The sequence below is a fragment of the Manacus vitellinus genome, unplaced genomic scaffold, assembly GCF_001715985.3.
Source record: "Manacus vitellinus isolate BGI_N305 unplaced genomic scaffold, ASM171598v3 scaffold_21_pilon, whole genome shotgun sequence".
NCBI lineage: Eukaryota > Metazoa > Chordata > Aves > Passeriformes > Pipridae > Manacus > Manacus vitellinus.
This window is the reverse complement of record NW_021939546.1, coordinates 12,438,440-12,465,374: the sequence shown is the minus strand read 5'-3', so window position 1 is coordinate 12,465,374 and position 26,935 is coordinate 12,438,440. Positions and strand designations below refer to the sequence as shown.

The 26,935-nt window shown below is 39.2% G+C and overlaps 1 protein-coding gene across 5 annotated transcripts in view; it reads left to right on the top strand.

Annotated features, from left to right (window-relative positions):
* The window catches only part of MAST2 (microtubule associated serine/threonine kinase 2), a 152,247-nt gene that overhangs the window by 41,935 nt on the left and 83,377 nt on the right, over positions 1–26,935 (top strand). For 2 of the 5 annotated variants that reach the window (XM_018072087.2, XM_018072086.2), the window contains exons 1-2: positions 7,707–8,260; positions 10,208–10,414. In XM_018072087.2, coding sequence (XP_017927576.2) covers positions 8,211–8,260; positions 10,208–10,414 — 257 coding nt within the window. In that variant the 5' untranslated portion in view covers positions 7,707–8,210. Of the gene's footprint in view, positions 1–1,429; positions 1,462–7,620; positions 7,671–7,706; positions 8,261–10,207; positions 10,415–26,935 lie in introns of those variants that run through there. The other 3 variants (XM_018072085.2, XM_018072083.2, XM_018072089.2) reach the window with 3 other exon arrangements.

Below are 26,935 nucleotides of genomic sequence, written 5' to 3'. Positions count from 1 at the left end.
AATTCTTCCTAACAAATGAAAGTGGAAGAAGTACCTTTTTTAGAATATAAAACACACAACCTGTTATAGATGCTAATGATTTATTATCTTACGCACTTGAAGTGTTTTGATTAGATCTTGACAAGTTTGTCTGATGACAGGAATTTATTTCTCAATGCTGTAAGCTGTCAGCCTTGTGATAATTCACACATGAAATTTGCTTGGTACTGTTAAACTGTAATGAAATTTCAAATTGTGAGGAACTCACACTTGAAAAGAATAACAGCCTGTTTAAGATTGATTTGTTTGTTTATTGATTTATTAGTTTTAGAGGCTGTAACTTTTTGGTATCTTTGAAAAACGTTCAGGCAATTCCCATGCATTACTGACCGGACCAGTCACTGACTGTCAGTAACACAATCATGTCAGTCATGAACTAAAGATAGAAAAGAGATTTTACCAGATTTTATGGATTTAGTTCTTTTCTATTGACTTTTTATTTCCCCCCAGAATTCGGTGAAAACATTGATTTTAATTTTTTTTTTGTCCCTTAGAAGGGATGAAAAACACAGCACGTAGATCCTGACAGCCACTTGGTATTGGCTGTGCTGGCACTTGCTATGATCAGCCGAGGCGAAGCAGCCCGGGATCAGGGAATATTTTCCTGGCGAAGCATCCAGGGAATATTTTTAGGGATACAAACCAAGAACCGGCGGCGGGCGCGGCTGCCACCTGGCGGCGACCCTCGGAGCGCAGCCCCGCCCGGCCGCGAAATCCAGAGCCGGGAGCGGGATCCCTCGGGATGCCGCGTCCATCGCTGGCCGCGCCTTGGCGTGCCCGTGGGCTGAATAAAAACCTTAAAAAGAAAATAAAAACTGAAATAAAAACCTTAACACCCCCACCCCACCCCCCGTCTGCCTTTGCTTGTGCTGCCGAGGTGCAAAACGGTGCTGATAAGTGGTGATTGTGTTTGGCCTCCGATTTTTGTATGTTTTAAAAAAACCCGAACAACCAAACCAACCCCCCAAAAGCCATTCTCTTACATTAATTCTTCCTTTTGGTGAGATTGTGAGACCACAGCTGCAGGCACACTGCGTTCCACACTCCTGGAAGGGGTTCGGTCTGATGCTGATGCGGAATGTAGGACAGAATTAATTACTGCCTTATCTGTGCTTAGGCTTGAATTTCAAAGTTATGTTTGCTCTGTTGAGTGCTTATGATTTTTTGACTACAAAGGCAATGGCTGTTTAGACAAAGTGAGGAACTTTTGTACCCCAGACTGTGCTCTGTGGATGTGCAGCAGCAGTGCTGTGGAGTTCTGCACTGAGCATGCGTTGGGAAGTGGCCAGCTCTTTATTAATTTCACCTCAGTCATTTATTGATAAATAAATTAGTAGTAGCTAATGACAAGTAAAACTAATTCAGGTTTTCATTCTTATTTTTCTTCCAGAAAGAGCTCAGTCTCCCCAGAAGAGGAAGCTTGTAAGTATAATTATTCTATATTCATCCCTTGGTTTGTTTTGAACATATATAGCTGTTCAGTTGTGGAAGTAATTTAGATGGGCAGATGCTCCGTTTTCTCTGTTAGCATTTTTAAGAATCTGTCACGCTCTTGGAAACAGCTAGCTTGGATTTCTCTGAGACTAAAGCCTCTATTCATTTCCTTAAGCGTAGTAGGAGAAGTAGTAGTAGTGTAAGCTTACTTCTAATTACCAGCTTGAGCTGATCCTGATATGGAAGTAGCTGCGGTGTTGAGTGTTGCTGCACTGACATTGCTGAAGTGACTCCAGAGAAGTCACTGATTATTTATGTGATATGGACAACTTTGATCACTGTTCTTCAAACAGTCTGTTGACAGAAGTCTAAGCACACAGCTCCTGGGCCATGCAGGTCAGGTGTTTGTGGAGCAGGCAATCTAATAGAGGTATTTCAATTAAGTAGCACATGTTGGGAAAAGTAGGCTTTTAAAAATGCGATTTAAACAAACAGTAATTTTTTAAAATGCATTATGATGTTTAAAGAATTTTAGTGAACTAACTTGTGTTTCAAGGATATTACAGAGCTTAGTTTCTGCTATGATTACAGATTTATGGTGGAAGAAATTGCATTATTGATTGCATTGTATAAAAGAGAAAGCTTCTGTACTGCCTGCTGTTGCATTATGATTTAAAATTGTTTCCCAAAGCTTGTGGACTACGGACATGAAGCTCACAAAAGCATATAACCTTTCTTCCTCAGGTTTCTGGTTCTAATGCGAAATTATTTTCAGCCTTCCAATGTAAGCTATCCCCTTTGTATAAGAAACAATGTTTGGAAAATGCTGTGTAGTGCCAGTGATTCAGGGCCGAACAATACAACAGATCAAAAGGTCCTTTTTTTTACAGTGAGGCATGACCAGACCTTTTTGTTTAGTTCATATGACAATGATAAACCAGTCAGGGAGTTATTTAAAGAACATGAAGCACTAACTGGTTTTGATTTTTTTTTTAACCAGTATGCCTCAAAGGCTGGCTTAACGAGATTTGAGAGGTTTCTAAGACAGGTGGTGTTCATCATTTGAAGATTATGAAGGTTCTTTGATCAAATAGTGGAGCAGTGAGTTACCAGTAAGTTTTTTGTTAATGTAGCTTAGATATTTTTGCACAAAACTTTTGGAATTGAAATTGAGGATGCCAGAGATATTCCCTTCCCTCATTCCAGTGTGGAGGTGGGTATGACACAAAACTATTTATGTATTTTCATTTGAAATATCTGAGATGCAAATGAAGTGCTTCATATGTGTGTAGTGTTTTAGTTACTAATAACTAAACCAAATGACTGAATCCTTTATTTCTATATTTACTTAACACCTTCAGTTTTCATTGCTTCACTTTAGTTTTCTTCCAGAAGTGAATGCCTTTTAAGCCATCATTATGTGAAGAAATTTAGCAACCTGTGTCAAGAAGATCCAGGCCATAAATTTTAAGGTTGCAGCTATTAGTGAGATTGAAAATCTATGAAGAATTGAAATGTTTTAAGTTCGTTGCCTGTGTTATCTAGTTGATTATTGGCTTGTGGTTTCTGGAATTACAGCTTCTGTAATAAAATCCAGTACCAAGTCGAGTCAAGAACCAAATGACTTCTTGTTGTTTGAAAAGTTTCACTTTTAAGAAATGAGTAGTGCATTGGGCTGGTATAAATGCCATATATATGTATACATATAAAAATTGATATAAATACCAATATATACCATTTGTGTTGATACTGTACTATTAAGTGTACAGGCTCACTGAAAAGGGACTTGTGGAGTTGATGTACGTGGTCTTGTATATCCCAGTATCAGAATACTTACTTGGATTAAAAAAAAAAACCATTTAGTCTTTGAATTAGGAATTAGAGATATTTATGTCCAGGGAATAATTATATGTGTGTATATATATGGTGAAAAATATACATATACTATGTAGAAATTTGTTCAACCGTTGTCTCAAAAAGGACACCATAACAACTGTAAGCAGTTCACAATTCTTCTGGAGGCTTCTCATTTGCTTGAATCAACTTAGCAGTGAACCTCATAAGCACAAATAAATTCTGAAAGTAAAATTTATTCTGAAAAGCTGTTGCTGTGCTGTGGCTGATGAGTAGGGATAGTTATGGATGTAGCTACGTCCTGATTCATTGGCTGTCAGTCACTGACTTTTGTTCACCGACAGAAGCAGACGCAGGAATTGACAGGAGGATGAAGTGTCTGGCTTGAAGCCACAAACCCTCAAGAGGTGCATCCATTTGCTGCACAAACTCCAGCCTTTGTAGCAGTTCAGTAGCAACTGTGTTATATACAAACATCAGCCACTCAGCATTTTTTTGTGTGCTAGTCTTGAGGCTGGGGTGCACTTGCTACTGTAAAAAAAAATATTTGGGGAGGAAGTAATTATTTTACAGTCAGCCAGAAGCAGAGTGAAGACTTGATTATTGCTGCTTTCTTGGTGATTGCTTCAGTTGATTGCTGGGTTTGAAAGGTTTTAGCCTGTGGATTAGCTTGGATATTTGTCATTGCTGAATGGAGAAGGACAAGCTTTTCCTGACAATGCTTCTGAATTTTTCTTTGTTTGACTCTCATTGCTTCATATTTCCTGGGTCAGTATGAGTAGTCTCTATTTTTCTGCAGGGACTGATTGTAGGCATGGACAACAACAGTTGCTGTGCCTGTTCGTGCTAAGGAAAAGGAGTGGAGTTACATGTTTCAGTATTTTTGTCAGGAGAGCATGAGCAGTTTTCCTAAAGAAGGAAATTCATCTAAAGAAGGTCTTGGGTAGAAGCTGAAGAGAATGAATGGTGGGATAGAGCCTGTGAAATCTGTTGATGAGTGATTCTATTTCCATATTAGCAGAAAGAAACACAGGCACAGTGTAAAGGATGGCTTTATCCTTAGACATGTTGCAGTCTTATTTTGAAATAATCAGCACAGAGTGAGCAGACATGTAAAACAGATGGGGGAATTGTATGCAGGGTGACACTAAGAGAAATGCCTAATTATTTAGATACAATTTTGCTGTAAATGTGCTTAAAGTGTTTGTGTTTCTATAGGGGAGTTATGTTTAATACACTAAAGGAAATTATACTCAACTGAGTTGTAGGCTGCTAAGAGGTTGAATAGTATGAGAACAGGAACAAGTAGTTATGTTCTGTATCTGGTGTGGTTCAGTAATCAGAGTTCAAAGTTTTCCTTTAATGAATTATGCATATAAATGTATTGGTTATGTATTTCCCCATGCTTTGTTCACAAAAGAAATAATTACCATTCATGAATATTTTCTTTAATTTCAAATAGCGAATGTGGAGTGATAGACCCAAACTTTGATCTCCAGCCTATTAGTGGAAGTGGTTTAATTATTTTCAGCCTGTTGTGTTCTTTTGGAGCTACATCATGTACAAAGATTGGGTTTTGTATTGTTGGCTTCAGCTTTCACGTGGTTTTGATGTGCACCTGCACGTGAAGTGCACTAGAGACGGCCCTGACCTGAAAGGACAGAGGTGGGGACTGTGCAGCAAGAGGAGGTTCATGATGCACCACCTGTGTGTGTTCGTGTGTTTAACAGCAGTTCAGCACCCAAAAGACCAGGCTGCAAAGTGCAGTTCTCATTGTGGCTGCAGGATGCACAGCACCAGCCTGCAGCTCACTATTTCTTCTGGTTGCCTCCTCGGCTGATCAGCGGTCACTGAATCCAGTTGGGGTTGCACTCGAGCCATCTGGTTTCTTGTTCAGTACCCCATTAATAATAAATGAATAATAAATGTGGTTGTTTATAACATGAATTTTATTGACTTCTTCAGGCTTTTTAATGAAAAATGTGGGGTTTTATTTCAAATCCTTGTGGTTTCTAAGGCAGGGTTACCAGTGTGGGTTGTTGTAATTTTTGGGCTATCTAAATGAGCAGTTTGCTAAAAAGAATATATGGCTTTCCCACATTATATCTAAATTTGAAAAGAATAATTTCCTCAGCAAACTAAATTTGCTAAACCAGTTTGTAACTTCAGGTATAAGTTGTTTTTGTTAATTCTTTCCTGCTATCAATGATCTGTATCAAATATATTTTAAACTCTGTGTACAAACGGAAAAAGAACATGGAGGCATAAGAAACATGAAAAAAATTTTGATACAGAATATGTCCCGTAAAAATACATATTTATATAAATCAAATATTACAGACTGCTGTTTTGATAGTGATAGGTGCTGGTAAAAAGTAGTATTTACCTTAAATTTTTATATCTATCTCTATGAGATACGGTAAGCAACGTAATAGTGTTTGCTAAAGACTTGTGCAAGCCTTTTATGGTGGTTTTTATCCCTTCTAATTGCTTTTTAAGACAGTTTATGTCCACTGTGGGACTTGTTTTCTCTTGTTCTCTCTCTCTCCTTCTCTGCACTACCCTTCTACTTACAAATCTCTGAAGGGTCTTAGTTGCTACAGCAATGTAGCAAGTTGCTACATTTCCGAGGGTGTTTCATTAAACAAGTCTTCATCATAATTTGTTAAACTTACTCCCAGCTTCCTGACAGTAAAATAACACTTAAACACACCAGGGAGTTTCTTTGGGAGGATGTACTGAATTATGTGTATTCTTTTTAATGTTTAGACCTTGAAAACAACATCAAGTTTGATGGCAGGAAAGAAAATGTCTGGCCTTTAGTGCTGGTTTATGTCTTCGTGTTGACATGCTCAGGTGCTGTGGGAATTCCTTCTGTATCTGCAGAGAAATGGAGTATATCACTCTGTTTCTGCTCATCTTGGCGGGTGAGTGTTTCTGCTGGTGATGGATCGATGCCGTTTCCCTGCCAGGAGCAAGTGCTGTTGCCCCAAGAGTGGGGAAACCAAAGTGTTGGAAATGGATGAAAAATGGTTCTGAAAAGGATCAGGGAGTTGTGCTACTTTCGCACTCTGTTCTGATTTGGATCTGGAAATAAAGTAAGCAATAATGCCTCCAGTCGATGCTTTCTGCTTGTGATGCTTTCTGTAGATGGGGAGAGAAAGAGGTGGTCTCTTCTGACCACCCCTTCCTTCTCTGAGTGTGTAGAAGCAGCTCACAGGCAGTGGATCAAAAATAACCTGCTGCTCTTAAGCTGATACGTGGGGCTGGCTCTGGAGGTGGAACATGCCAGATTATTCTTGGGGGGCTCCGTAGCAGTGTTGCTATTTGTATATTAAGCTTTAAAAATAATTCGGAAGCGTTGCTTCTCTAAGAAAATGATTTGGTGAATTAAGGGGATTTTAGTATTCTGCAAAGACTGTAATCTGAGAGACAAAGAATTTATGGAGGCTTTCATCAAGGATTTAAAAGGGGAAAGAGTCTTTCATGCAGTTCTTATTATCGAGTTTCCACTACTTCATCCAGGTTCTCATTTAAAGAGTATAATAAAATTACACATACCATACCAAATTTGTACCTTTTGTTCCTTGCTGTGCTGTCTTACTCAGAAGGCACAGTGTGGGGGGGCAGGGGCTCTGGCTGTGTAAGGAGCAGTCACCCTGGTCCTTACTCCTGAGCCTGGGCAGTCTGTTTTCCTGACCAGTTGTAGCTGTTGAGAGCTTGGGGGATTTTGTAGTGTGGGGTACTCCTGCTGTGATTGAAATTATGAGAGGGTCTGAAGATAGGAGTTGTCACCTGGAGTTTGACTTGGTCGATGAGTAGTTGTGAGTGGCAGTCTTCACCTGCCTAAATACAATCTTTAACACTTTGAAGTCTATCAAAGACAGATATTTGGAAATTTTTTGGGAGGAAGTTGCATACTTGAAAAAATTGGAAAATGTTGGATGTTATTTGGGAAGGTTTTGTTAATAGCATGAAATTGATTTTGAGCCGATTGAAGTTGCTGTTTGCAAGCCAAACTGCCAGACTTGCACTGTGAGGGAACATTGTCTCCTAATGGTATTCCCTTTCCCCCCCCCCAGTATCTGGCTCCCCAGGCTGCTGCCAGTGCTGTAGCTCTGTTTTCAGCTCTGGAATCCATGAATTTTATAGCTGAAACACAGCTTGGGAGTTAGGGGAAGGTGTTTTAAGATTAAAGTTGTGCGTGTCGTTCAGGGGATTGATTTCTGCACGGGGGCTGGTTCACGTGTTCCCCCGCCGGCCGGGAGCAGCTGCTCCTCGCACACCGCTGATGACTCTGCCAGGGCTTTGGGTGGGAGCAGTGGCTCTGCTCCTGTCGCCGTGTGAGTTTTCAAGCTGCTCTCTGAGGTTTCTGCCAGGATCCTTTCAAGTGTGCCATCGCTCCCTTTGGCTTTCCGCTTTCCTTTTGATTTGGTGAGCACGACTGCTCCCGCTCCTGCTCCTGCTCCTTGGAGCCCAGGAGAAGTTGGTCTCTGATTTGCTGTGGGCTCAGCCGGAGCGTGTCAGGACCACACTGCTGGCTGTGTGACAGGTCAGATGGCCACTCTGTGTCCTGGACTTGTCGGCACCTTCTTCCTTTCGTGCTGGTGGGCTTCGTTTCCTTTCGCTGGATGCCGTGAATAGACTCGCAGGAGATTTTAATTTTTTTTTTTCCCTATTTATAAATAATTAGGTTTTTGACATGAGCTGTGCGATTAATCTGGACCATTACTGAGCTCCTGAGGTCTCTCTGATGCTGGGGGTATATGAAGAGCTTGGAATTGCACTGATTGTTCTGTGCTCTGCGTTGGAGTGATAACGGTGGGCTCTCCTTCCCAGCTCTAAGCCTCTTATGCTGGGAAGAGGCACAGTGTATCAGCACAATGATGAAACGGAGGAAACAGAGGCTCGGAGCCCCATCTCTGCGGATCCAGTAAGGACTGTAGTGAAAAATAAATTGCACTTAAACATTTCCAGTTGAAACTGTGAAGAAAAACCAGCCAGAGTTTTCTGTGGCCAATAGACGTTGCTTTTATTTCTTAGAACTTTATCTGTCGTGCTTATTTGGCTGCACAGGAAATTTCATTTGGAACCTTTAGCATTTTTACTTTTGTGGGGTATTTACCATAAAGTATAGCCAAAAAAGAGCAATGTTTAAATATTTTTATCTGGGGTATATTGTGGTTAGGTTTTCTACCAAGTATTAATGTGGTAAAACTGAATGTTTGTAACTCTGTCTTTCTAGTTTGATCACTCTTGAGATTTAAAAAGTACTTCTAATAATCTGTCAGGAAGGTGTCACGGGGCTCAAAGCTTCAGAAACCTTGGCTACCATTATTATCTTTTAAAATAAAGAATGTTATAGCAAACTTTGAGATTTAAAGCTAAAAGTTTTTACTTTCTAGAAATACATTTTTATATGTATTTCTATAAATAGATTTCAAACAAGCAATTCCATTTTAATGCTTGTGTCCTTTATAAAGGCTTTGAAATCTACTAATGAAAACTGCTATTTCTGATGTTTTTAATTATATTTATTGTTTCTACTTGGTAAAATATTAAAGAAATTGTGTATTTAATACTATGTTTATAAGTAGGGGAGGTTAAATGAATCTATCCCGTAGTCAGTGGAGGGAGGAGCAGGGTAAGAGGCAGGCTTAACCTTTTCTGTCTGCAGACTGTAAAGCTCATCAGCTGTGTAAGCAGAGATTGCTAGTGGGGAGGATTTCCAATATGTAAAGGTTACTTACTGATAAGTATTTAGATTCATTAGGAAATCTAAAGCAAGGAACATGAACAAACATGCTTGACTTCAGGACTTTAAGTGTAAAGTATCTGAATTCTAAACAAAACTGAAGCATCCTTCAGATTTCCATTCTTCTCAGTTTTATGTTTAAATATGGTAAAGAGAAACTTTTTTCAACCCTCAGTCAAAAATCAAAGTTACAGGTGTAAGAGTAGAGTGGCACTAGTTTGTATTCTAACACATAAAAACACTTTGTAATACCAATATTTGTAAGTTAACTTTTACTTTATTTCTAGTGAAGGACATCTCATCGTGTATAGTTCAATGAAGTAGGTGTCAGAACCTCTGCTCTGTGTTTCTGTAGAAGTCTGTTTGCAGCTTTTGGAAAAGCAGCTACCTTGAGGCATTTTCTGTGCTCTCTGTGTGTACAAATGTGTGTTGGCTGCTACCCCTGCAAAAGCAGGACAGTTCACAGAGCTGAGCACAGAGCTGGGCATCAGTGTCCTCAGCTGCAGTCCTGATACAACCAGGGATGTGCTGTGGACATGTCACTTTAACCTCTTTGTGCCTCAGTTTCCCCACTGCTAAAATTAGAATAAAACCATTTTGCAGTGCTGCTTTCAGGCTTAAGTAGTTGTTGTTCTAAAACACTGTCACTGCTAAGTGTTGTTTTCTAGTTTAATGGTTTGTGTAATTCATATTTTCGCAGTTGGGTATTTCTGTTATTGCCACAGCTGTGGTATGACCATGGCTCCCAAATTGTGAAGGCTGTGATAAAAATGGTCCATGTCTGTTACTGGTGCCATTATCAATTTGTTGTTTTTACTCAATTAAATGTTTTATATTAGAGATTGACAGTGGTACATATTCCAGAAAGCCTGGAAATCGCTACAAAGAAGGATTTGGATAATTCCAGATTGGAAGGTTTTTGTAGTGGAAAAATAACAGATATTAAATTGAATGAAAAATACATTTTGATTTGGATAGTAATGGAAAGCATGACTTTTGACCACTTAGTTTATTGCATTTATTGAGAAGGTATAACTTGTATTTTGGAAGTATCTTTTTTTTTTTTAATTGAAACAAAAAATGATATTGACCTTGATTTTTTTTTCTACTGTGGTACCTTGTCAGAATCTCCTCTCCTTTGTACTCCCACTGCCGAGGAAATGATGTTCATCAGCACATGTTCTCTCCTACATCTGCTCCAGGTCTGCAGCATCTTAAATTCCCATTTAGTGCTGACTGTGCACTTGTTACTTCTCCTCTAGTATTTTACCTGAACTCACAACCCCAGAGCAATCCATCTAGTCCGTGCTACAGCCATCCTTTTCAGTGGAGGTAAGGAAAGGTGTCAACCAGGAATTGCTAATGGTTTGGTGTTGGCATAACCATCTATGAACTTAACAGCTTTATAGTTTAAGAGAATAACATCTAACAGAAGGGAACAGCCTTATAGTTGTAACTTACTTACAGCCATTTAGTGTTCAAAGTTCATGTTGCTTATAGGTACAAGTTCTTTTTAGTTCATAAGGCCCTGTGTAGGGAAGAAGGTAAAATGGATAAAGGAGTGGAAACCTGTCTGCTGGTGTGTGCATGCAAATTGCTGGTGGTTAGCTTCTGAATATGTGTGCAACTTGTACCATGCATCAAAGGAGCCCTCACAAGCATGGCTGATGTCAAGAAAATGAATATAAAAGTAAAACAGCCAAGAGTGACGTCCTTAAAACTACCTGTCTAGAATAGTGGGTCTGTGCTAAAGGACTGCATCCAGTTCTATTCACTGGAAATCCACATTGCTGTCTTACAGAGGCTGGCAGGATGAAGTCTCCAAATGATAATGAGTAGAATCAAGCCTGTTGTTAGCAGGGTTAAACGTGGGGTACTAGAGTCTGTAAACCAAAACCAGCCCAAACCAGCCCAGTTTGTATTAAAGCATTGGAGAGGTTGACTGGTGTATTTTTCCTTCAGGATTAGCTCTTGCTCCTTGTTGTGCTCCTATGGGACATGCATGGCCACCAGCAGCCCCAGTGGAAACCTTCAGCTTCTTCACTAAGAGGAAACTTTACCTAGTGAGATAGTCCCAGGCAAAGGCTAACACAAGCTGGAGATCTTTGTGTGTGTGGTTATGAAACTGGAGCTCATTGTGGTACCTACTTAAAACTTGAGCCAGCATAGCATCAGAGGGCTGGTTCTGAAGTTCACATGCTGCAGGGTGGATGTAGCTGGTCAAATTTCAGTTACTCATCAGGTGGTAATGCAATAGCCCCTGAATCTAGACTGTTATTTCAGAGGGAGATTGCTCCTGCTGGCCAGTTCTGGTGGGAGTAACCAGAAAATGCAAAGTTGAATTATTTTAGGCACCTGCCCCTCTAATGCAGAGTGATGAATAGTACATCAGGTTGTCAGCAAAGGAAGGGGATGTTACCCGTGTTTGTCCTCACTGTGCAGGGCCATGGAGAGGGGCTTGCCCAGCAGGCTGCTGCTCTCCCTGCACGTTGGGCAGCAATTGGTGACAATTCTTAATAAGGTGCTCATTTTGGCAGCACTGGTGGTGAAGTGAAGGGCAGCAACTACAGAGCAGTCTCCTGACATTTCAGTGTCATTGTCATCAATCTAATTTTAAATGAATTTTTATTATTTAAAGGCTGGTGTTGGGTAATGTTCCTTTAAACAAGGGTGATTAAATACGATTAAATGCTTTTTAGCCTTGGGGCTAATTAACAGACTGGTAAGTGGCAATTAAATATCAAAATTAGATTATTGTTGTAGTCAGTTGAGAACTGTTCTTTTTGGAGATGAGATCTGATGATTATTGATTATTTTCAAAAGGCCTTTTTGGTACTTACTGCTTTTTTTCCTCTGAGAAACCTTCGAATTTCAGGCTTCTGACACAGGTCAGTGAATAATTTTCTCTTTAGGAGCGGTTCATATGAAAGTCTCATCATCAAGTTTTATTCCACTGTTACTATGGACTCTCCTTGATATTAATATTTTTCGCATATGGGGACCTTCCAGCTCTTTAAATACTGAATGGTTGATGATTCACAGATATGTTGTTCTGTGTAAGAGCTTAGGTCTGCTATAATAACTTTTTATTTTCGTCGTCGTTGCTTTCACCTGTGCAGCCCTTGATCCTGTTTTTATCCAGTCTTTCTTTGTTGTAGTTTTGTTTACTTGGTTACGGTACCAGTGATAGCCATTCCTGCTTGCTTAGAGCAAAGGTTCATCTTGGCAACTTAGTACTGTCATTGATCTACTCAGCTTAGCACCCTCAGTTAGCCAGGCAGAGGTTCATTTCCATGGCTATGCAAGGAACTGCTGAAAAATGTAGCAAGTAAAAGGCCTTGACGTTAAATCTTTCTCACTTTTTACCTTTGGTACGTTGCTTTTGCAAGAATTTGCACAGATTTTCCCTTCTTTTCCGTATTTCACAGTGTCATTGATATTTTTACGTCGACAAATGATGCATCTGATGTCCAGACAGGTGGCATGGAAGTTCATGGCTTCTGAAAGAATTAATCTAATTGAGATTGAAAATATTTTATACGTAACCTTTGAACAAATGAAAATAATGTAAACCTTTCAGAAGAGTAAAAGGAAATGTGAAATGGCTTGATTACAATACAAGCAAATTGATAACAGGTGGAATAAGACTGCAATAGTTGATGGAACTGTGGGTTGGAATTAAGGTTATGTAACTTTAGGAAGAAAATAGAATGATGTTCAAAATTAAACATTACTGAGTCTCATCTTTGGGATCTGGCTTGCACTCTTCTGGGGGTAGCAGGGAAGTCAAATTACTGAAGAAAAAAATGAGGCCATGTTTCACAGCTGGTCCTCTTTATGAGTTGGCAAATCTTTATGCACCCATATTTGTACTTTAATTTAATCAAAATACGAATTTACTGCATCTTTTGATCTCAAGTTGCTTAAAATATGTCATGAATTAATTGTTCTAACTTGGAAGTGATGAACTCTGAGATTAAAGGAGGGTGAATTTCCCCTATTTCAGAAAATGTTACACGCTCTGTAACACCGTCAGCAGATATAAGACAGTTTCAGTAATTCTAGAAACAGTTCAATTTGTTTGTGATAAGAAGGATGAAAGTGTTCAGGTGCCATATTTCTGGCATCTGTGGGTGCTGTAGGTTAGCTGAAGTCTCAGTGGAAATTTGCTTTATCCTAAGAAATCAATGGAAGAGTTGACTTCAGCTGGATCTTTCAAGGGGTATTTTCTCCGGCTATTTTGATTCCATGAATTCATACCAGTTGTGGAACATGTTCCTATAGAGATATATGGTAGAGATTATTTTTATAGGAATGTTTTCCCTTGGAAGTTCTAGCTTTAATAGAGTCTCTTGATAATAGCTATTAATTTTTTTATAGCTTTGCAGAATACTTTAATAGAATTTTTTCCTAGCCTGTACAAAATCTGGTCACTATTTCTGGGAGTGATGGTGATCAGACCCTTGCTGTCTTATTTAAGTAAAACAAAATGGGAAACCTAATGCTGCTCTGATATACTCAGTGTTTGAGCACAGTAAATAATTACTTGATCAGTGTGTAATTACAATGTTATGAATTTTATATAATTAGGATTTTATGGACATCTGTGATACAATTTAAGAATATATTAATTTATTTACATAAAAAGCCTATTCTAGGAAACAAGCTTTTAATCAATAACTGTGGTAAGTAACAAGAATATATCATGCATAGGCATTCACCAAATGTACTGGGAGGGTTGCCTGCCTTTATTTAAAGCCTTTTTTTGCCCTAGCTGTTGCAGTGGATAAGGAGAGACGTATATTGAGAGCTATGGCTTGTTTGGATGTGTGAGTGAGGTTGGGTGGGCAGTGTCCTGGGTGAGTCTGCTCCACTGCAGTAAATCAGGTGGGCTTCAGCAAACCTTCACCAAAAGGTGGGGATGGAGACATCCGCGTCCTTGGAATGAGTGTCCTGTTAGACCGTGGCTCTTTGTCTTGTGTATCAGGATTGCTGGTGTGTCTCCAGGAGAGAGCTTTGTAACTCCAGTCCTTCTGCTCCGAGGCAGGTGCAGAAATCCCTTCCATAGTGTAAGGATGTGTCCTTGGCACACTCATCCTCAGATCGCCTGTGGTTTGGGTTTTGAAGGCTGCATATATTTTACAGCTGTGGGGCAGCACCTGTAAACAGGAGAAGTTCCATATTTTTAAGGAAGATCAAAAACATTTCAGAATTCAGACTTGATGAGGTTCTTTATTTTTATTTTGAAATATCTCAAGGCTTCTCAAAAGTTGGTGAGGGTCTCCTATCTCTCTACTTAAATTTCTTTTAGTTTAAAGTCACTTGATATGATACAGGTTTTAAGAGGTTTTTTGAGTTAGAAATTCCTATTTGACAAATGTCAGGATTAATGAAGACGCCTACATTCAGCTTGAATGACATTTGGAAATTGTTTTGGGTTTGCAGCAAGTGTTATCCTCCTGTTTTAGTGCTTGATTTGGTACAGGTTCAGCTTTCCTAAAGGTGCTAAATAATTGGTCAGAGTTGACTGCAAGACAGCATAATGTCACTTTTGGAAACAATGTAGATCAGCAATTCAGGAATAATGAGTAACAGAAGAACTTTGTGGATATATCATTATGCGAACCGTGAAATGATGAATTTTGAGTAGGTAAGCTTTTGGCAACTGAATTCTAATGTACATCTCACATTAAATGAATGAATTTCCCACAGTTCATTTATTTTTTAATGGAATTTTTTCTCTTTATTCCTTTTCTTTTGTACTGGTTATTAGTCTCGGGGATCATTTTTCCCATCTAGGAGACTACGGGGGATGGACACAGGTGATACCTAAAACGTGACAGGCTCAGATAACTTCTTGTCTGTCTTAGGCTGATTGGAAACTGTTTGTTAACTGTCACATGGTTGGGAATATTGAGGCATGGTGGCCTGAATGGTGTGATTTTTTTTATGTGAAGGCATTACCTAAATGCAAAAATCTCGGTGTCCTGCCTGGAGCTGCAGTAGCAGAAGAGTTAAACCCTGGGGTTTGGAGCTCGAGGTGTGAATTCTTGTCTCAGTCCAGGCTCACAATTTGGCTGCCCTCCATGGGACCACTTGTAAATCATAACCTGGTGGTTTGACCTGGGAAATTGGAGGCTCCCAGAGGAGAGTGTGTGCTTGTGACTTCAGAAGTTGGAGGGCTTTACTGTTTGTCAGCCATTTCACCTATAAACCATATATGGTTATGGTTCATAGCTGGTTTTTCTATGTAATTGTGTTTGAAGGCTGTGATCTGCTGCTACACCTGCTAAGAGCTGACTCGCTACAGCTGCACTACTAAGAGTTTGGCATGGCTGGGACAAGTTAGCAACTTCTGGTGAGGAATGAAAATCTCATAAGGTTCTTAAGAGACGGTAGAAAATACTGAAGCCTTTTTTTTTTCTGTCTTGATTCTCAAATAACAGTGATTTCCTCAAACAACAGTACTGTGCTCAGTTCTGTATAAAATTTTTCCTGCCACATAGTCTGTCCCTCAAAGGCCTTTTGATCTTGAGTACAGATACAGAAACAACCCGAGCGCTGAAACATTCCTGGCAAGGGAATAATTCTGAGAAAGAAATATATATTCTTAACCAGGCAGTCATGTGTTTGTTATTGTTGATAGACAGTGCCATGCATTTTCCAAAATTTGTTTTTAATCGGCCTATGAGGCAGCCAGGTGCTATTTTTAGTTCTGACTTGGAAAATTGGTGAGTGTGCAAACTGGCCTGTTGATGTCCTGTTCTGAAGCACTAATAGTAGAGATGTACTGATAGCGAGCTTAAGGAACGTTTAGAGTGTAAAGAAGGAAAGAAGATTTCAGGGTAACTTTTTACCAGCTTGGGAAGTGGTGTCCCATTTCAGCTGTGTCTCGCTCTCCTGAGCTATGGTGAACTTTTGTCTCAAATTTAAGCTCTTGTTTGAATGCAGCAGAGCTTTATCCTCTGTAATGGACCCATTCATGCTCTCTTTTCTCCAGGCTGTATCTGTGCTCCCCTTTTTTTCGAAATCTCTCTGTTCTTGTTTTTGTTCATTTGTCTCAAATATGCTTCTTCTAGTCCTCCAAGTTCTCTCTTACCCTCATTTATCTCCTGAAATTTTGCTGCTTTGGCTAGTGGTTATTATTCTGTCATTCAATGCCTTGTGTGGTACTTGAGAGCATAATCTTCTAACCTAGTTTACATTACACTGTCATTATGAATTATTAATGTTCTAAAATAAAATCTTCAAACAGTAATCTTGGCTGTGGTGAAAGAGCTCTGTGTGCTTTTGTTTCCTTCCTGTTCTCCCTGTCCTTTCCTTTCTTTAGACCTTTAGAGCAGGGATGTTATTGATCCAGCCGTCTGGTAAAGACTTGCTGTGCACCGAGAGTCGTATTGTCACATCTCTGGGCTGAGATGGGCATTTATTTGTATAAATACTAAAAAAAAAAAAGTTTTGGAAGTAATTCTTTTGATTCTGATCTAAGACCTGCTGCACGAGTAGAAGTGATAATGTATGTTTGGGTTACAACTTGCCTGAAAAGGTGAATACTATTTTTTTTATATTTCAGTTTTTGTTCCTGTGATTCTCAGTTTTATTTGCAAACAGATGAGAAAGGCGAAATAGCAGAACAGGTCAAGCTATAATTCTCAGCAAAATTTTAGGGCAAAATTTTCCACTGAGAGAAATCTGATAAAAATCCCCACAACTTTCCTCCACACTTCATTTAAATGCAACCGCTCGTCCACTCTGCTTCCGAGAAACTGGAAGATTTCAAAATCATTAAACGTCCAATTTTCCAAGTGAATCAACACACAAATATTGACCAGAAGTGTTCCTTTTAGGTCACGAGTGTCTGCCTTGCCCTTGCAGAGAACTTGCAACTAATTTGAGCCAAATGGAGTGGATTAGGGCTGCGTTTGTCTTTGGCATGGAGGAACAGCCCACGGGGACGTGTTCCAGCCTGTGCCCCACGGCCGGGCGCGCGCAGCCTCCTCTCGTGGCAACATGGATCAGAAACCTGTGACCTGTCGCTTCTGCAACCTTCCCCTTCTTATTAAGGACAGGGGCAGCTGCAGCCCACGCCGCAGAGCGCCGCGGTCGGTGGTGTACGTAGTGTTGTTGTAAGTGGTCGCTAACGTGAAAATATTTGCTAATTTTGCGGGTTTTCTCTGCAGAAAGTGCGCTCCCCGGGCACGCAGGTGTTGCTCGTTGGCACGCGTGACCTGTGCGCTCTCAGCCCGGGTGTTTGTTTAGGAGTTTGTTTAGAAGGCAAGCTGGAAATATTATTTGCTTTTCTTATGAGCTGCGTTTTGCTGGGTAGCACAGAAGCCTAAATTTGATTTTGTTAGAAAATATTAACCCCCCCCCAAATTTTTACTTAACTTTTGATTTTGTTTCCCCCCCCCAATCTGCAAGATCTGTGAAATGCTACATCTGCTAGTCAAAATTTGGAAGAAAAGAAAGTGAATATAAGATGAATATTCCTATTTATCAGTATTTTCTTTTTTTCTTTATATCTGAGATATAAAGGCGAGGTGGGCTATGAAAGTAATTTATTTTAAAAACAAGCAATTTTGTTATATATTTTTGTTTCTAGCTATATTATTTAGATTTATCTGTGCCATTTTTAATGTTACAGTAGAGTGTAGTAAGATTGCCGACTGTTAAATTATGTCTTTTAGTATTTCAACAGAATGTTTCTCTGGAGACTGCAGAAATCATTCAGAATTCCATAGCTGCCCATTCTGTACTTTATTTCAAAGCTGAGAATTCAATTGGAGTAAATTTATCTTGATTTATTAAATCCTCTTCTGTCTTCCGGATCTCTAACATTTATATCTCCACTTATATACAGGTAGACATATATGTTAGAAGTCATAAATAAAATAAATAACTTTGTTAGAAGACTTCTAAATACTATGTGTGCTTTAGGAAACCTTACTTTTGTAATGCATCACCTTTGTGGGTTTCTCAGAATTACTGTAAAAGAGTTGATAGAGATGTATCAATCTGTAATTATTTAAAAATCCATGTTTTGGGCTTGTTCTCATGTTCAGTCTATTTTTATGTTATGTATTTTTCTGAGGCTCACAACCTGGAGCAGTTTGTTTGCCTGATGGTTGATGATACATTATCATGGCTTTCCCAGACTTAAAAAGCCAAGCTTTTACTGTGAAGATTTGTAGTATTCCAAAGAAATAGCTAAAATAGGGGCCAATTCCTGTTCAAAATTCATGGCTAAATTAGGATGTAATTCTGCCTTTAAAACTAGATAAACTGTTCATCTTTTTTTTTGTGTGTGTGTCTACCAGCACTCATGATGTTTCCCAAGCATGGTTTTGATTTCTCATGTCTCTTCTGTACCATGGCTTATTTTGTAAAGTCTATTCTTATCCTGTGCTCTAACTTCATTAAGAATTTATGCTTGAAAATGTAAAATTCATCCTCTTCGTCTGTTCATTACATTAGCATTCCCCTTGCTCCCAGAATAACTCTTCTTAGCCAACATCCTACAAAATAAGCTTTTTGTCTCAGAAAAGCCATGGTAAATGCAAGGGGTTTACAGTATCCTTAACATTTCAGCTGAGTCTCAGTGTATTAACCAGGGAACGAGGAAACAAGCCGTGGAGTGGAACGTCCTGCACCGGATATTTGGGTTGGAGCAAACAACCTGAATTATACCGAGAGACAAATCAGATGCCAGAGCTTGTTTTAGAGTTCAGGCTTGATTTGGTCTTCTGGGTAATACACTGTGAAACAGGTGACAGCACTCCCTTCTGCTGCTTACCACGTGTGCCCAAGCCTGGGGCCACCATGGTGATCCTTGGCACAGTGTCTGCATAGGCTGCTGTTGGGGGTTTGTGGCCTTGCACAGATGAGGGGAGCCCCTTTTTTTGCTTTTGCAAGCTGGTAGTTGTGATCTGAGTAACTCAAAGCCCTCTAATTCACCCCCCGAAATACAGCTCGGTTCCCTTTCTTTGTTGTTTGCTTTGTTCATTTTACCTGAATTAGTTGTGTGTTGTCTTGGTTTAGTTTTAAACATCCACTGGTAGTTCTTCTTCAGTCCTCACTCCCTGCAAAGACACAAAGTCTGCTGACTGCCTTTGCTGCTGCTTTTACCCTTAATTTGTCCTTCAGACTCTGCACTGTAGTTTTCCTGTAAAATGGGGGGGGTGGGGGGGGAAATAAACCTGCTTTTTCAAATCTGCTTTGCTGCCAGTCTTGTTGGAATAGTTATGGACCATGTCTGTCAAGGGCTGTGTGTTACAGCTCTTTGGGGTATATACAGACCCCATGTTACAGGAGAATTAATATTAGCCTGGTTGTGTTACTCCAGTGCCAGGAGCCAGAGGTGGAAGAATTCTGCAAAGAGCTGAAGCTGCTGAAGTGCTGTGCTTGTTCATGGAGAGGCTGCTGCAGGTTGGAGTGGCAGGAGAAGAGATTAGGTTATCTTCCTGTTTGCAAATGCAGTTGCACAGTGAATTCATTAACACTGTATTGCAGGTTGGAAAGGAAGTTTTAAGTGCACTGGGATAAATAATACATGGCAAAGATGAGGAAATGCTACGGTGGCAAGAGGGGGCTCAATCTGTGTTTTCCTTTGGATAATTTTTTGCCGGTGAAGAGGAGGGAAAACCTTTGGATGAGGATGTTGAGGTTATGGCAGCACTCTGATGCCCTCTTTCTCACAAGTGCTACCGAGTGTCCTCAGCAACATTTTGGATGAAACATTAGAAGACTTCTGTATAAACGTGAAGTGACATTTTCAGATCTCATGTTCAGTATTGTTATTTTTCAAATAACATTTCTCATTTTCCTGGCGTTTTAATCACATATGGAGGTTACATTTGATTAAATCGGACAACTGACATTTGAATTGCACATGAAGAAGGCAGGGCTAGGGAAAGAGTGCAAGTTCTAGTAACTTATTTAAAGAGGATAATTGACCTTTCCATGGCGTCTGAGCCCAATTGTCAATTTTGTGAGCTTGAAATAATGTTAAGCTTATGTTATATTGGAATTGCCAAACATCTTACTAGTGTTTCTTGGAATGAATAGTGTTGCATGGAATATTAGCATGCTAAGAAGTGATATTTTTGTAAAAAAATATACAAAGAAAGAATCTTTCTTATTAAGTATTCATGGGATTTGAGACCCAATTTTAGTACTGCTCACTTCTTATCACTGTTTAGTAGTGCTTTCACTTAGAAAATACTAATTGTGATGAGAGAGCTGTAGTTGGCATCCTCTGTATCTGAGTGAGTACGACTTTGTGAGAGTTGTTTTAGACTGAAATCAGAGCAGTTGCTTATGCTTAACTGTGCAGTGATACTGTAGTGCATTAGATACCATTTCAGGCTGCCTGCTAGGATGGCAACCCCTGTTAGTTCAGTAACTGTGCCCAATTAAAGTTACATGAGAAGCTGGCAGCTCTTGTGCAGGTGTTGGGGTGTGCAGTGCCTGGCAGCTACTTCAGTAAATGTTTCTGATCCTTTGAGTGGTAAACTAGTGCAGTCACTAGGATGTTCCCTGCATAGGAAATTCACAGCAGAGGGAAGTTTGGTTGTTCTTCACCCCCAAAAACCTCGACCACCAGCTCTTAGTTTAATCTTATATGCATATGTCTTTGGGAGCCCTTTTATACAGGGCCATTGAAATCTGAATGAGCCACTGTAGTAAAAGAGTGTAGCTCTTTAGTTCTGGGGGGTGGGAGGGGGTGGCTTGGTGATTTCTGCCCAAATCTATGATTATATAACCTGGAAAATAATGATAGAAAAGTGAACCTTAAAGATACATTCAACTTAATGTTTTCTGTCAGACTGTTACTTCCATGTCCTGTGATTGCAGACGGCTCAAAGACAGTCTGTTCTTCATTTGCGTAGGTCAGTGTTCAAATAATAATGATGCCCCAAATAGCTCAACACACATCTCCCACCTAATTTTTTTTTTAAAGGAACCTTCCTTTTTTTTTTTTTTGGGGAAGCACAAAGGAATAACTTTTCTCCTTTCTTTTATTGAAAGAACAAAGTTTCCTGCTGGAGTTTTTACACCTTTTCACTGTATAGTAAGTGACACAGGGCAGGTATCTCTTCACCTGTGTTAACTTAGGCTTACTTATAGTAGAATAATTTTCTGTGCTTGTTGGGCATACAATTTAAAGTTTAAAATAAAATCAGTATGCTTTTTATAGAATGTGTCTTCTTTTTTGTGACTTTCCAAACAATTTAGTTTTGCTAGCAAAATCATTTTGATTTCTGGATATTTCTAATAAGTAATCTGTAGCTTTGAGGTTATTTAAAAAAGTTAAGTCTGAAAGTATCATGGTTATTTAGGAAGAGGTAGGTTTATCCCAATTAGTATTTTAACTGGTTTCCATTATAAGCTTTCATTTACCATAATGTGACTCATGAAAGTCATCTTCACTTGAAAACTACTGGACTACTACATGGTTCATCCTGTTTGAAGTATTTAAAAATATAGTCAATATTTTGGAGACTTTACCTGATATCTAGTCAACTTAAAATGTAGTCAGTCATGAGTTTTGACCTTTGGGATATTCCTTTTCAGAATTACCTCATTGATCTGCTTGGTACTACTTCAGACTTTTCAGGGAGTTCAGCTTACTTTTAAAATGACAGATTTTATTTAAAAGAAGATGGTCTTATACCTAGGGAATTTATTTAATGATGAATGTGGCTGCTATGAAAAAAGTCCAGAAAGCAATGAGTTTCATGTGGACTGTTTGCCTAATTGCATTCTCATTTAATGTCAGGCTTAATTAATGTCCTACTTTGATAATGGTAAAGATGAGAAATTGGGGAAGTCATTGACATTGACTATTTATAACTGTCCAGTGGATGTGGTGTCATTAGGAGGGCCCTGGAAACTGTACATTTGGCTGACAGAGAAATACTCCATCATCACAGGAGCTGCTGAAATGTTCCGCAGGTGGTCTCTTCTGAGGACAAGTTGGGCGTGAAGTGGAGAAGGTGCGTTAGGAAGATTGATGGACAGTAAATATCCTGAAAGATGAGTGCAAGAATTTTATAAGAGAAGAGGTTTCTTCAGTCTTGGAATACCTCAGGGTCTGGAATTCACAGAGACATATTAACGTTATTATGAGTTAAATAAAATAGAAGACTCATCCCATAACCTATTTGTGTGAGCGTGCTGTTGACATGCTTTTTCATATACAGGAGGATATATTTTTGAATTACTGAGAAGTTTCTGGTCCAAATTTTGCAAAATGTTTTGCTTATTGTGCAGAGACAGTAATATAGTTCCTTCGAAGGATTTCATTTGTCATTGTAGATGTGAGAAAATCCTTATGCTTCATACATTTGTTACAACTAAAGAGAAGTCTGCAAATGTTGACACTGTCATATTACTTTAAAAGCTTTTTGACAGTTTCATTGTGTTCTTCTGTTTTTCTAGCAAAAACACTGCATCTCTAAATGTGGCATCTTCGCATTTTTTTGGGGTACTCTGAACTTCTCTGGACTTAAAATTTGGGGATGGTCCCAAGATGAGCACTTTACAGGTGCTGATTTGCAAGATCAGAGTTCATTATTGGCATATGGAACAGGCATTTTGAAAAGCAGGACTATAAAGTGTTAAAAAATTTCTGCTGTTTTTGACCCAGTGTTATATAATTCCCAAAGTGCTTTTTGCAGTTCTTGGGTAAAAGGTCTGCAGAATCGTGTTAAATGGGGAGTTGGGCAGACAGATGGGTTTCTGGGGATAGCAAACACCCCATTCCCTTCCCTGCTGGGGGTGCCCTGTGTTCCCCAGGAACAACAGAGGACGGAGAGGGTTTGGCTGGATTAATGTTGCTGTGGGACTGTCAGTCACTGATGCCCATGAAGTGTTCTCCTAAAATGGCTTCTCCTTTTTATGTCCTTCCTCCAAGAGATGTGAAAGTGCTGCTGCTGCTGAGTACAGTGATACTATGAGTGATACGCCTTCCACTACTGAGTTTTCAATCACTTTTGAAAAAAGCATGATGAATTTAGATTTAGGGGCTTTAGCTGATTGTGATCTTATTTGTTAACCATAAACAGTCAAGAATTTATTTTTGTTGTGATGGGTTTATTTTGTTAGTTAACTGACCACTTTTTTTCCACCATTATTGCCTGGCAATTTCAATTCATGTTTTAGCTGACAGAGTAAAATTTTCATACCTTTTCAAAACCAGAGTTTATTGGAATTGGAAGGTCACATAATATCCTGAATATAATTCCAAAATGCTAGTCTTCAGTTTCTACTTGATTGGCATATGTTATTATGTGCACACAAAAATGAATGCGTTTATTCTTTCACATCAGCGGTAGACAGTGGCTTAGTTTGGTTCAGTTGTACTCTAAATTAACTTTGTGAAATCAAACCCACTGTATGACTTAGATTAACTTCATAAAAATGTTTAAAAGCACTAGAAGAGATGAGCAGAGATTCCAGAAATCCCATTTCCCTGTTTTGAAGCCCAGATGGAAGGGCATCCTTTGCTCCATCAGATGCTGCGATTCCTGATAAACGTATCTATTAAAAATGTACCATTATTTAATGGAAAATTATGAAGACCATCTAATGTGTGTGATTCCGTGGAAAGCTAAAGCTAGCCTACTGGGATTTCTTTCTCCCAGACATTTTTCTGTGCATGTTTTAAGGGCTGTATTGTGCATGGAAGGCTGCGCCAGCTGTTGATTGTCATCTTTCTCATGTTTGTGATAAAAAACCACTCAAGAAGGCTGAAATATGAGAACATCATTAGCTTTCCTACTGGCAAAAGTGCTTAAAAAAGCCACAATAGAAAGAAAATGGATTGCATATTGAAATTTAAAAAGGGGGAAAAAAAAGGGAGCTCTAGTGAGGTTTTGTTTAGACCCCGGAAAAAGCAAAAACATGGCAAGAGGCTTCTACAGGCACAAAGGGGAACAGTGAACTTGTAGCTGATGTGCAAGGGGGGTGCGTGGGAAACCTCTGATGTGCATCACAAAAGTGCCAGTTGCATCACTTGCATTTTGTTGTCAGAATTCAGCTGGTTGAGTTGTATTGTGAGCACCAGGTGCTACGTAGGAGTTTGTGTTTACTGTGACTGCCGTGGTTGTGGTGCGGCTGATTTCAGGAGGAGAATGGATTTCTGTTTTTAAACTGATCTTAGGAAGCATTGAGCTCTTTTTTTTTTTTTTTAATTAAAAATCAGCTTGGGTTACTAAAGATAAAATGTGGGATTTGTTTAAAGATGGAAGATTAATTAAAAAACTAAGGAAAATGTCCCTGATGTGCCTCATGTAGTTAGGAAACAGAAGGGCCACCATGTCAGAATAAAAACACAAACTAGGCAGTCAGTGGTGCTCTCTGTGCAGACACAGCCTTAAAAACCCCTCTGTTATTCAGGATCGCAAACAGCACCCAGTTATGGTTTTGAAAATATCAAAAATATTTTGATTGTAATTAGATGAACACAGAGAGATATATATAAAGCACATATGCTGTGTAGTCATCAAACTCCAGGTTTAAAGTGTGCACATTACGAAGAGAATAAATATCTCATTTTGCACTGCCTCCTAAGGTGGAGGGAGGGAGGCAGGGATGGAGCCGGGAGAAAACAGAGGCAGTGGAAACAGCAGCAATATGTACGCTTGCCTGCCTGTCTCACATTAATGGAACAGCTTGCAAGGTCTACAGGGAATTTGCATTGGCTCTGTCACTGGTATTATTTAGTTCCTTATTTATTGCTAGTGGCTTGATTGTGCTGTATTTTCCCAGCAATGAAAGCTTTTAAAGATCATGTCTGACTCCTTTTGGACAGTGCTGTCCAATTTCTCTCTGCCTGCTACCAGCATGTTGAGGCGATCCAAAAGGTAATCTAAGGATTTTGCGAGTAATTCTTACGATGTTTTTCTAAGCTGCTTGTTTTAATACTGTTTTCTTCTGTTTTAACAGACTGAATCATATTCCTAGTACGTTAGATACGATTTCCTAATTTCTTAATGATTTGTAAATGTGTTCATTGTAAAAATCATACTGTGCAGATCCACCGATCGTTCTTTTTAAAGGTATTTGTTTAAATGCATTGTTCCTTCTCACAGTATGTGAATGTGAGAAGGGGTTTGTTTTTGCAAAATGATGGATAGATGCTTACTGGGAGCGAGCTGCTTTATTATTCGAAGTAGCAAAACAGTATTATGATGATATAGGCAGCACTGTGCAGGGCTTGCAAATATTTTGACTTATAGGACTTACAGTCTTCATGGAGATATGCATAGGCTTAAATTTTAAATAATCTTTAATACATTTAGCGTATTTTTTTCTTGAAGATGTAAATATGTTCATGTAGTAGTTAATAGGATGGGTATTTGTATTTACACTGCTCTCTGGATTTTGATAAAATCACATTGAAGTGTGTAAACTAATGAATGGTATTGGATCTGATGCAGTACAGGGGTGTCCCTTGAAGGCTGGGAAATATCAACATAATTATTGCTCATCAGGTGCTCCGTGGAGCTTAACGTATGTAGCCTGAAAACTTACTGGTGAGACTGGTAGGCAGTTAATCCTGACTAAAGCAGTATATTCAGATTTATGAATAAATAGTTGTAGCTGGTATCAGAATTTCTCAGCAATTGGTTTGTTCCTACGGTTAATGATATATGTAAGACTCAGAATATAAGATTTGACCTGATTTTTAGGGTGACTTTTGTTCATCGGCTATCAGAAATGATATTAGTCTTTTTTAGAGAGTTGTAGCTTCTACATAGTAATATTTTGGTGGACTCTTCATTTCCTGTTATTATTCCACATTTGTGTTAAATTTTATGGAAGTTGTGTACTGTGCTGACAGCGATTTTTAGAAATTTTAGTGGCAACGATGAAAGGTTTTGTAAATAAATGGAGATCTTAGTTGCCACAAAATGCATTAGCAGTGTTATTCTTTTCAAAATTGTTGTCTTTAGCCTGTTTTTTAAAGGAAAAGAGCTCCTTGAGATTCAGGTTGTGTGTTGATCTCCCTGCTCCAAGCAGTGACTTTCACACCCATTGAGCAGTTGCAGCAGTAGTTTGATGGAGGAACAGAAGTGGCAGAGATAAAGCTCAGTATTTTCTTAAAGATTTCTTGATTTTGTCTGAGCAGAGGAAAGGGAGGCAAATTATTGTCCTGTCCCTCCATTTCCAAAGGATAAGGTAGGTTGGACTCGGCTTTCAGGTGCTGCTTGGCCACCAACCAGTGAGCACAGGAGCAGTGTGGGGTAATGGGACCTGGCTCACTGTGAGAGCCAGGTGGAGGGAAGGAGCTGGTTTGGGGCAGGTGAGAGAGGACACTGTTGTGTAAAAAAAATAACTTGTTTCAGACCTGCAGTTTCTGGATCCATTTATTGCTCCTACTTGGAGAACTTTGGTTTTCTAAAGCTCTAGGTGGTGTCCATTGTGCCTAAAGGTAGTATTTTTTGAATATTCAACAATAATGATCTTCCAAACAGAGTGGACACCCGCAGTGTTTCTCATAACAAAAATAAACTATCTTTATTTTCCGATACCTTGTTAATGTGCCATTTTGAATTTAAAATTAGACATCAAAGACCCAAACAATTTGAGAGATACTAACAAGGTTTCATGTACAATATTTTGTCAAAAAACTCCTACTCAAAATTTACAATTCCATTTATTTGTTAGTGGTTCAAGTACAAAAAGAAAGAAATTGATCTGTAAATCCGCTGGGCATCTTAATGGAAAAGAGATGACTTCTTATTGATTTAATCACATAAATGAGTATTAGGTATTTCAAAATGATCAAACAGCACTATGAGGAGGCAGAGTAGAGAGCTGCTGCACAAAGTCCTGTGGTGGAAATCC